The 12,360-nt window shown below is 38.7% G+C and overlaps 1 protein-coding gene across 1 annotated transcript in view; it reads left to right on the forward strand.

Annotated features, from left to right (window-relative positions):
• The window catches only part of pnp6 (purine nucleoside phosphorylase 6), a 40,243-nt gene extending 32,965 nt beyond the window's left edge, over positions 1-7,278 (forward strand). Inside the window, exons 4-6 of the mRNA XM_034205931.1 lie at positions 3,562-3,737; positions 3,815-4,005; positions 4,572-7,278. Of these exons, the coding sequence (XP_034061822.1) occupies positions 3,562-3,737; positions 3,815-4,005; positions 4,572-4,768 (564 nt within the window). The 3' untranslated portion in view covers positions 4,769-7,278. The remainder of the gene's footprint in view (positions 1-3,561; positions 3,738-3,814; positions 4,006-4,571) is intronic.
• The last annotated feature ends 5,082 nt before the right edge of the window (positions 7,279-12,360 follow it).

Consider the following 12,360-nt stretch of genomic DNA (forward strand, 5'->3'; position numbering starts at 1 on the left):
GATTAAATGAGAGTCAGTTATCATAACAAACACTAGCAGTGTGGATAAAAATGTAGCCCATGTTTTTAATTTATCCTCATTGAGTATACAAAAAATGACAAACCCATCAGCATCAGCTGTACTTTGTGGTTAGGGCTAATTAGCAGGGCCGTTTCTTCCTATATGCGGACTATAGGGGGCCCCCAAGCTGAAAGTGTTTTTTTTTTTTTATTCATCCGAAAAACAAAAAAAGTTTAATTCATACACACAAAGATGAACAAAATTAGTAGAAGCGGGAGGGCTGAAGCATAGCTTGTAGAAAGTAGCCCTCCCGTGCATCATCCTAATACAGCGGCATTATTGCGTCAAAAACGTATAGAAATGAAGGAGTACAAAGAAATAAAGAAAACAGGAGAACAAATTAAATAAAAGTTAGGACAGGAAAACAATAAATGCATATATACGAAAACTAGATATAGGGTCATTTTCTGCACATGTCAATAGCAGTTTCAGCTATCTTGTTTTGGAAATTAAAATACTATATATAAATATATACATAGGTACACATGCACTTGGCAAATGAATAATAATAATAATAATATATGCGTAATTGCATATAAACATTGTGAACACAAGTGACTTTTTTTACATTCATATGTTCACGCTGTGGTTTGGAACTGCTTTTGAATGTTATTAGGCATTTTGTTATGGAAAATGTTGTGCATAATCAGTACTGTTTTAAGCTGTACTATCTCAACACATTTTAATAGATTGAGTTTTTTTTAAATATGGGAGTTGTGTGTTCATATTTACCAACACCACAGACTATTCGTAATAGACGTTATTATTTTTTGTAGATTTGTTGAGTACGTGTTTCCCCATATTTCGGAGCAGTATTAAAGGTAAGGGAGAAATAGACTGTTATAAAGAGTATATTTTCTTCAAGAATGTTCTTAGTATGATACAAAATACCTATTGTTTTTGACAGTTTTAGTCTGTACATAATTTATATAGTGCTTCCAATTGAGTTTTTCATCAACAAGCAGTCCTAAAAATGTACATGCACCAACTTTTTCTATCTTTGTGTTGCAAATCCGTATAATGCAGTCATTTCTACTCTCAGACTTTGTATTGAATAACAAGGGATAATTTATTAACTGCAAACCAGTTACATAGTATTTTTAATTCTGCATTCACAATTTTAACAAGAGCGCCAAGATTATGATGGGAGCAGAGAATTCAAAGTTCAGGTTCAGCCTCAATATATTTGGGGAGAATTCAAATGAGCCGTCTTTATTTGTAGACAGCCAAGCCCCCTCCTGTGAGTGTTCGGTGAAGCATTATATGCTTACAAATCCAATGTAGGATATAAACACGACTAAACTGCAATGATAGCAAAGCTGTGGCTTGGGTTTTTGGGGTAATAAAGTCCAAATCATTGTTGGGCTGACAGCTGAGAAAATGCTGCATCTCTTGCATTTATTGACATAGAGGAGCCTTATTGTTTACCTTTTTAATATCATTTTTTGTAATTTTCAATTGCTTGGTTTTCGTGAAATTAGCCTGTTTTCCTATTAAAGTGTAACAGATTGATGAATCTCCACAGATCATCTTAAAGGCTTCGGAATCCCCCCCATTGTAGTTAAAAAAACTGTCAAAACTAGGGCCCCCAAACAGCATCTTGCATAGGGCCCCCAAATAGCTAGAAACGGCCCTGCTAATTAGCATGCGTTAGCTAGCTAAAATACTAAAATAAAATGGTTAGCCTGGTAAAAGTGACACCAACATTCTTACCAGAAGCTTCTAAATGCTGAACATGTACTTGCTAGCATTTTTATTTTAGGCATGTTAGCATGTTGCCGTTAGCATTAGCTAACCAAGCCTGAGTCTGACCGTCTGACCCAATCCTTCACTGAGCCACTAGCATGACTCTTAATGTTGTCCTCTGCTGTTTCTGTGTGACTTTTCTTTCTCCCTCCTTGTCAGGTGACATACATAATTGATAGAAAACTAGCTTAGCAATTGTGTATAGCCATCCAGGAGGTTTTTAGCAAATGATTTAATAATGTCAACTCTATATTAACAGCTGCCTGCTACAGTGTAACTAGTTGACAGGCCTGCTATTACATATTTGCTTACACTTCCTCCACAACAAAGCCACAAGTCAACTTACAAAACAGTCTACTGTTTAAATATGCAATGTTCTGAAATGACAGCGCTGACCTTATCAATAAACATTTCTGCACTAACTAGTAGAACACTCTCACAGGCAATTCAAGCTGTAGAGGAATGGGAAATAGAAAAAGCAATTTCTAAATGTGACTGCAATGCCCTATAAAGATTAGTACAAAAAAGTATTCAGTTCAACCAATACCTCAAGTAATAAAAACTCAGAGCCTACAGACATTAGTGTCTGCAGCTTTTAAAATATTGACTTCTCAGTCATGTGATTAGTTTTTACTAGGGCTGTCAAGTTAACGCGTTAATAACGCGTTAACGCAAAAAAAGATTAACGCCACTAATTATTTTAACGCGATTAACGCATGTGTATTTTTTTTCCTCGGCCGCCCCGTAGTTTCAGTGCGCATCGAGTTTAAAATACCATCTACAAGCTGATGCTGACAGCCCCGCTCCTGCCGCCCGCTTGTGGCAGACCACACTTCCACGCTCACCGGCAGGCACCGACTGGCTATTGGGAGGACCGGGAGAGTGTGTGTATGTGTGGCTCGAGCGAGCGAGAGAGAGACCTTACGTGCATTGTTGTTGTTAGCATCTGGTGCTAGCTAGCTGCGCTAACAGATATAAGGAGCTGCTTAAATGAAAACAGAGGAGCGACATTTCGCCGACAACTGCGCCGAGCACTTGACTTTATGCAGGCAGCCAGACAGTGGGACATTGTACGAGAAGTCAGCACACTCAGCACGGATAGTGCAACATGATTGCAGCGTCCAGGCAGCTCCCGGTCGAGCATATGCCTTGAGTTGCACATAGCTCCAACGATCCATCTCACACACACACACACACACACACACACACACACACACACACACATACACACACACACACACACACACACACACACACACACACACACACCCACACACACACACACACACACACACACACACACACACACACACACACACACACACACACACACACACACACACACACACACACACACACACACCATTTTTATTGTATTAGGTTCCAGGTTGAATTGAGGCGAATATTTGTAATGTTCAGAAGTTGTTGTGTCTAATATTCATGAGAATATTTGTCATTGTTCAAATGATAATAAACATTAGCAAAAAGCATATTTGTCCACTCATATGTTGATAAGAGTATTAAAAACTTGAAAAATATTCCTCTAAGGTACATTTAAAACAGATAAAAAATGTGCGATTAATTTGCGATTAATCGCGATTAACTATTTTAATCGACTGACAGCCCTAGTTTTTACACTTTTTTGTTTCTGGGTGACCCCAATATTATAAAACCCATTTGTTATAATTTGGTACATCAGAGCAATAAAAGAAGAACAGTATCTGTCTCTGAAGCATAGCATGTTTTTCACTCCAGGTGACGTACCCAGTGCGAGTCTTCTACCTGCTGGGCGTGGAAACTCTGATTGTGACAAACGCAGCGGGGGGGCTCAATGGTTGCTATGAAGTTGGAGACATCATGCTCATTAAGGATCACATCAACATGCCAGGCTTTGCAGGGCAGAATCCGCTCTGTGGGCACAATGATGATAGGTACAGCAGCACAAACACAAAATGAAACAACATCTGTCTTTGTTGAGTGATATTTATACATTGCAATGTCTGTCCAGGTTTGGAGTGCGTTTCCCTTGCATGTCTGATGCCTACGACCGCGAGCTGGGCGCTCTGGTCAAGCAGACAGCAAAGGAGCAGGGCTGCGACAGCTTCCTGCAGGAGGGAGTTTACTGCATGCTGGCTGGACCGGCATACGAGACTGTTGCAGAGTGCAGAGCCCTGCAGATGCTGGGGGCTGATGCTGTGGGTGAGTACAGCTCTCTGCTCACTTAAGGAATACTGATGCGTTGTGGGACCTCCTGTTAACAGTGCACCTACAACAGCTTACTAGGGATATTCAAATCAATATGAATTCATCTGATAAGAACAGATAATGTGCTCTAAACAGATACACACAGCATTTACATTTTGTAGAAGTATTCCCCGTAAGCAGGCAGCATGACTAAATATAAACAAAAAGGCTATAGTTATAAATATTATTCCTATTATGAGTATGATATTGTAATATACAATACTACACTATGCAGTACTATACTATAAATTACTAAACTGTACGGTGCTATACTATACTATGCAGTACTATGTGTTACTAAACTATAACATACAATACGTTACTATACTATTTTATGCCATATTATACTATACAGTACTAAACTATACTCTGGATACTATACTATGTTATTCTTTGTTATATTATATGCTATGCTATGCAATGCTATGCTATGCTATGCTATACTATACAATACTATACTATTTAATACTATAATATACTATGATGTGAGTGTACCTCTAACAGAGCTCTCCTCTCTGCAGGTATGAGCACGGTGCCAGAGGTGCTGGTGGCGCGTCACTGTGGTTTGCGTGTCTTGGGTCTGTCCCTCATCACCAATAAGGTGGTGACAGAATATGACAGCACAGAGAGGGCTAACCATGAGGAGGTGCTGAAGACCACCGAGCGCAGAACCCAGGACCTCCAGAGGCTCGTCAGCCACCTCATCACCAATATCTAGTCCGTTCAGCCTCTAGTACCTTTAAGTAATCGGTGACTCATCTTAGCTTTGAATAAAAGGTAACAATAAGGTGCAGATGATGAACTGGGCAAGAATGTGAGTTTACAGTAGTTATAGTTTTGGTTAACTGGGGGAGTGAGGGAGAGGGCTTTAAGAGCAGAGTAAAAAGAAGAATGACAATTGTAAAAGCTTGAAATGTGCACAGAATTTGCCGAATGTTGACACGTGTCAACTTTGCTCTCAGTGCAAGATGTTCAAAACCCTGGATATTGTCCCATGAATTACATTCATGGAGGCCTTATAGAATATATTTCTGACAGCAGACTCAATTTTGATTTACAAAGCTATCATTTCTAAAACTTGGCCAATGAGCCGTTAATCTAAACGTTTTAACAGAAAGCAAGGATTGGCTTTACTATGTTTTTACGTTTTGTTTTTTGTTTTGTTTTGCACTACCATACCCTCCGAGGAATATAATGAGAATAGGCGAGAGATTACCAGACATCTACATAAATAAGATATCCGAACTGTGAAGAACCGATGTTTGAAGATAGTTTGAGTTAAACCACGGGTGGAAAAAAATCATAGTTTCAAGTAGGGTTGCTCAACAATAAGTGGAACATAAATCATGAAACCTGGAAACCAGATTTAGGATAATGTAATTTCCTGAGTGTCTCTAAAACCTGTAGGTGACATAATGACTTTTGTTGTGTGTTCCAAATATGGGGCAAAGCCTGCGAGCTAGTTCAGGCAGTCAACTCGAGCACTTATGCTGCATTCATACATAACGCCCCTTGCCACTCTACAACCAACCAATCAGAGTCCCCTTAATATGCCACTCTATTTATCCTGCCAGATCTCTCTCCATGCATTGCTTGCTGCTGCTTGCCTGCCCTACCACCTCCCCAGCTTCCACCTGTCGCCAAACTCAACTATATGCTGCTTCTAATACACATGTTAAAGAAACACGTGAGTTGTCTGACTGAACCACTATTGTGGCGGTTACTGATTATAGTATAGCATTCCCTTATTTAAAACGACCATGTTCTCATATATCCCAGTTCATGGATCAATACATGTAAAAGGAATACACCGGTATGTATTTCTACCCTGCATTATTGCTGCAGGGTTGTTTGGGTTTTCCCTTTATGGTACTTCCTGTTATGGTTATACTGGCAGCATAGTGAAACCTCTCTGATGGCTGATATTTAATCACAAAACATTATAATTAATATAATATATATGTATGGTGAGTTTATGCTGCTCATTACTAGTCAAAACATAAAAACCTTGAGAAATACTGGGATAATTGTGACATGGCCGTTTTTATGATCATTTTCTTAATTACGACTCAGCGAAATGTTTTTTTGTTTTATCTTAACTGGGTCATTGAATGATACCCTCCATATTTGTTGTATCAGCAAATTGCTGTATGTCTTATTTGCCTTAAGTGAGAGCAATGTATGCAACTACCACCTATCAATGCATCATTTACTAGCTTAAGACACTGCACTATGCGTTTCCCTTGAATTATTGGTGCACAATGCACATATAGAAGCAACTTCTCCAGTACTGTCTGAGAAGTTAATCCACATGATCAAAAATGCTAATAAGAGAGAATATGGAATAATTATTGGGAACAAATAGTATTAACTGGCACCTGATTCCTTTATTTTGTGATTGATTGTTATAAAAAATGTACAATACATAGTTATTTTAGCTATACAAGTGAATATATATATACACTGGGATCAAATCAAAGGTGTTTATTTTTTAAGTAGACAAATTATGTATTTTAAATCATGTATTATATATATGTATTATGAGAAATGATGGCATGACAAATGAAATGACATTTTTGGCTGAATCAGTTTCTGAAACATTATTATCTGAAAGAAATACCTAATGTAATGGCTAATCTGGTCAAGCAGTAGTGATGTATGAAGGCTTTTCTTGGGTGGATTGCATGTGTTTTATTTGTACAGCAAGAGACCGCAGTACTGTAATATCAGGGAGGGCTATAATACGCAGTTTTCAATCTCCCCTGCGCTGATCTGGAACCTGCTGCCAGGTCCCCTTGACCGTCTCATTCATTAGTGCTGCAAAGGCCAGAAAAGTCCTACATCAGCAGTCTCCCTCTTAGACCATTTGTTTTAGTCTTCACATCAAGATGCTAATGGAAGAAGTCTTAAAGGGGGATTTCCATTTAGAGTGAATTCGAAATGTAAAATCTGGATCTGCTCCATACACAATAAAATAGGGAAACTCATAAGTCACATACCGGTAATTCATTTTTTAGATGCACCAGCATGCTCAATGTATAGGCACAACTCCAAATTGTGCATTCCGTATTCACTAGACCAAATAACCACTGTATACTGTGTTCAGTTGAATAATACTGTTCAGATTAGAATCTAATAAAGGATTAACCCAATATGTGTCTATTGACAAAATACAATTTATTTTCATACCAATTGTTGGTGCTTTCAAATAAAAACGTTCAAATGAAACTTGGATGCTGGTATTTTCTGTTGTGGATGAGTTCATATTGTGTTTGTGTGTGAAAGAGGGAGTGTGAACTGAGAGGTTATGTCCCCAGAAGCAATCAGTTTGGATGTTTTCAAGGAAAAAAGGAGTTTCTCTCAGCGATAATGATGATCAGTGAAGAGGGTGATATGTGCGAAAAGCAAGGAGATAAAAGAGAAACACTCACACACACCTCACCGACACATCCACTCTCTTTTCCCTCCCTCAATCCTTCACTTTAAGCATACCTCAAACAGACGAAGACGCTGTGAGATTGAGATGAAGTGGAAATGGCTGTTCCGTGCCCAGCTTTTTCTCTGTTACATAATTCATCTACATACAGCCTAGAGGTACAGCCCCACTGTGGGGCTGAAATATTAATACAAATGAACCAGGCAGCTCAACAACACAAACACAACACCTTAACTGGGCTGGTTTGTAGTCACACACATCAACACAGATGCCTCACAACTCCGAAAATTGAGTTGTCTACAAAGATATGCGTGTAGGATGCAAATAGCAGGCTCTCTGCTTTGAATGGAAGGAAGTGGTAGAGCAGACGCACAGATGAAGACAGACGATAGGAGTGACTAAAGAGAAAAAGAGAGGAGAATGAAGTGTGTTTGAGTCGGCAGTCCCCGCAGGCTGGCGACAGGCCTCATCTGTAATGTAATGTTGTCGCCGTGCCAACTGAGAGCCAGAGCCAGCTATTGATTATTATAGGGTGCAAAGAGAAGCTGAGGAAATAGAGCGGGACAGCTTTGCTGAGTTTACACTCTTAAACACTGTAACACACACAAGCTGTTCTCATGCATGCACTGTCATGTAGGCTACCTGATCTCACACAGTCTGTGAGATAGCAGTGCTACTGTTAGTGAATGTGACTTTTTACAAGTGTACGAAATAGCATCAATAAGGGAATGTCTCCGCTGACTTTCACACACTGCCTCCAACAGGAGTCGGGTGCCAGCAGTGTGTCAGCATTGTACTGGACCAGCATGCAGAGCGGATCTGGAAAATGACTTCTGCAATTTAGGGGAAAAGTGACAGTTCAAGTTCAACAATGCATCCTTATGCATGAGGGTGACAACTTGGCTTGGTCTGGATCATCTTAATCATTAGCCTACACTGGGTACGATTAAAGAAACATTAAGCATTATTAAAATAGCTTCAGTTTACCATAGGTTAATAATTTATGTAACAGTCGAAAATCATATATTTTAAAAGCAACCATTCAACATTGTTATTTTTGGACATACAGAATCAACTGGCAATATACAGTCATTGATATGTTTCATATAGCATATTTGTGTTACAGTTGCTGATAAAGCCCAAGACTGATAGCTTGCTGGTACTGTTTTCAATCAATCAATTAATGTTTATTTATATAGCCCAATATCACAAATGTTACATTTGTCTCAGTGGACTTCACAATTTGTACAAAAATATCAGTATGACAATACGACACCCTCTGTCCTTAGACCCTCACATCGTACAAGGAAAAACTTCCGAAGAAAACCCACAGTTTTAAAGGGGAAAATGGGAGAAAACCTCAGGGAGAGCAACAGAGGAGGGATCCCTCTCCCAGGACGGACAGACGTGCAATAGATGCCGTGTGTAAATTGAAAAGATAATACATTTGCAACATAGGTAGTCCAAATGTTTGGAAATGCATGTGTGTATAATAGGAAGATGAATCCACGAGGATATCCATCCAGGACCTATAATCCAGGACCACAGCCACGACTCAAGATCCAGGGCTCGCGATGCAGGACACAGGACCGCAGGATCATCCATGACTCCGGATCCCAGCGTATATACTGTAGACACCAAAAAGAAAGACATTTGGGGAAGCTGGGTTAATCGGAACATGAGAGTACACAGGTATAGACAGAGAGAAGGAAGAAGTATGATGTCCCCCGACAAACTAAGCCTATATCAGCAAAACTAGGGGCTGAATCTAATCAGCCCTAACTATAAGCTTTATCAAAAAGGAAGGTCTTAAGCGCACTCTTAAAAACGGATAGGGTGTCTGCTGCCCGAACACAAACTGGAAGCTGATTCCACAAATGTGGAGCTTGATAAGAAAAGGCTCTGGCTCCCATTGTACTTTTAGAGACTCTGGGAACAATCAACAACCCTGCATTCTTGGAACGCAATGCCCTAATAGGACAGTAGGGTATAATGAGTTCTTTAAGGTAAGATGGCGCCTGCCCATTAAGGGCTTTGTAGGCGAGAAGAAGAATTTTAAATTATATCCTGTGTTCTATAGGGAGCCAGTGTAAGGCAGCCAGAACAGGAGTAATGTGGTCCCTTTTCCTAACTCTGGTTAGTACACGAGCTGCAGCATTTTTGAATCAGCTGAAGCGACTTGACTGACTTCTTGGTTCACCCTGATAATAAAGAGTTACAATAATCCAGCCTTGAAGTAACAAATGCATGGACTAGTTTCTCTGCATCGTTTTGAGGCAAGATATGCCTGATTTTTGCAATGTTACGTAGATGGAAGTAGGCGGTCCTTGAAATTGATTTTATGTGGGCGTTAAAGGATAAATCCTGATCAAATATAACACCAAGATTCTTTACAGTCTCACTGGAGGCCAAATTAATGCCATCCATAGTTAGTATATCTTTAGATAATTTGTTTCGTAGATTCTTCGGGCCAAGTACAATAACTTCAGTTTTGGTCGTGTTTAACATCAAAAAGTTTAAGGTCATCCACGTTTTTTAAGTCCTTGAGGCAGTCTTGAATTTTATTTAGATGATTAATTTCATCAGGCTTGATTGATAAATATAGTTGAGTATCATCCGCATAACAATGAAAATGTACAGAATGATTCCTTATAATATTGCCTAACGGAAGCATATATAATGTGAACAAAATAGGTCCGAGCACTGAGCCCTGTGGCACTCCATGGCCAACTTTGGTTTGCGTGGAAGATTCATCATTGACACGTACAAACTGAGAGCGTTCAGATAGATAGGACCTAAACCAGCCTAAAGCAGTTCCCTGTATGCCAACTAAGTGCTCTAGTCTTTGCAATAAGATATCATGGTCGATAGTATCAAATGCAGCACTGAGATCGAGCAAAACAAGAATAGAGACAAGTCCCTTGTCAGAGGCTATTAGAATGTAATTTGTGACTTTAACCAGAGCTGTCTCCGTGCTATGATGTGTTCTAAAGCCAGACTGAAAATCTTCAAATAAATCATTGTTTTTTAAGTAATCACACAACTGTTTTGCGACCGCTTTCTCAAGAATTTTTGAGAGGAACGGAAGATTAGAAATAGGTCTATAATTGGCTAAAACCTCTGGATCGAGGTTGTGCTTTTTAAGAAGCGGTTTTATCACTGCTACTTTGAATGATTGTGGAACATAGCCTGATAATAAAGACATATTCATAATATTTAATAAAGAAGTGCTAATTAATGGAAAAACTTCCTTCAACAGCTTAGTTGGAATTGGGTCTAACATACACGTTGATGGTTTAGAAGAGAGAATCATTGAATTTAATTATTCAAGGTTTATGGCTGAAAAGCATTCTAGTTTACTATCTAGTGTAATATTAGAACTTACGTTTCCGGGAGCCGTTGATAACACTATACTGGTCAAAGGCAAGAGGTCATTAATTTTATTTCTAAGAGTAACAATTTTATCGTTAAAAAAGCACATAAAATCATTACTACTGAGTGCTATGGGAATAGAAGGACTGTTTTGCGGGGACGTGTGAGCATTACAGAATGGAGAATGATAGTAACCAAGAAAGCACAGTTACATACATAGTAATTCAAATGTTTCTGTTTGGAAACAAAGTATGTAATATTATTTCATAAGCTTTGGAGTGTTTCCCCTGATTTCAGTCTTTATATTGCCTCCTGGTGCCAGCTACTTACTTAATGTGATTCATTTTCTATTCATTTAACTTTAGGAAAAAGCATTTAGACACATTTTCCTCAGGAGATGATATAAAGAAAATGAATGCTAAAGTTGCTTTGAGCTTGTTGGATCTGTTTGTTACATGTTTGTTCAGCAGGATAATCTCCACATATAAAAAAAGTGTTACGATTTTAAAAATGTAAATGCAATTGCCAGAAGTAAAAAGCTAGTGTTAGGTAACTACATCTCCACCGCTAAGCTAAAGGTGGCTAATGTTGACATGATGATGATAAGCAGTTTTAGCCACTTGTTAGCAACTGATGTTTTTATGACATGTAAAAGCGTGAGTTTTTTTTTTACAGATGTATTTTATGTTGTTGAAATCTATCCTTAAATATTTGTTAACCAAAGACCTTTCAGGCATCTAACCAAAATATTGCGCTGCCACTAGTGGCAAAACAAATTATGATTGAAATGTACTTGAGCTGTTATCATGTTAGGTAGAATGATTTTGAACAAAACCAACTACTCATTGATAATTGTCTATGTGGGGTTAAGTGTACTTGTTACATACTAACTAACATTAATTAATAATGACACATCCATTTGTCCTTGTCTTGACCTGTGAGTACTGTAAATTGAAAAATATAATTCATTTTCTTTTTGTTTTAAAATATGCCTTTAAACAGATTCCATCAACAGCAAGATTATGCTTCTAGGGATACTTGCCCTCCTGCTCATTACAGTCTTATGGCTTCATCCTGAATATTATCGTCTTTTGAAATAAATGAGATGAAGACATATATGAGTATTTTTTTCATCATCATTCTCCTAATAGAATCTGTGGCTTTGCCTAACCCCTCTGTGCAGCACTGGCCATTAATGAAAAAAAGTTCTTTTTCAGAATTTACATTTATTATGTGGGCTAATCACCGTTGGCTGTAGGCAGTGTGGGAAATGTGATTAGTGTGTGAGTTCTAATTAAGTCTGTGAAGCCTCACACACTGGCAGACAGGCTCGGGGAGCTGCACGCTTAGATACACACACAGATGTGGGGAGGAACACACACACAGAAACACAGGCAATAATTGTACAAGCATGCAGAAATAATGGAATTCACATGCACTTCCACTGAAACAAACACGTGGGATCTACTTGCATGATGCAAGAGTTAAACAATCTGCAATTT

This window comes from Gymnodraco acuticeps, unplaced genomic scaffold (assembly GCF_902827175.1).
Source record: "Gymnodraco acuticeps unplaced genomic scaffold, fGymAcu1.1, whole genome shotgun sequence".
NCBI lineage: Eukaryota > Metazoa > Chordata > Actinopteri > Perciformes > Bathydraconidae > Gymnodraco > Gymnodraco acuticeps.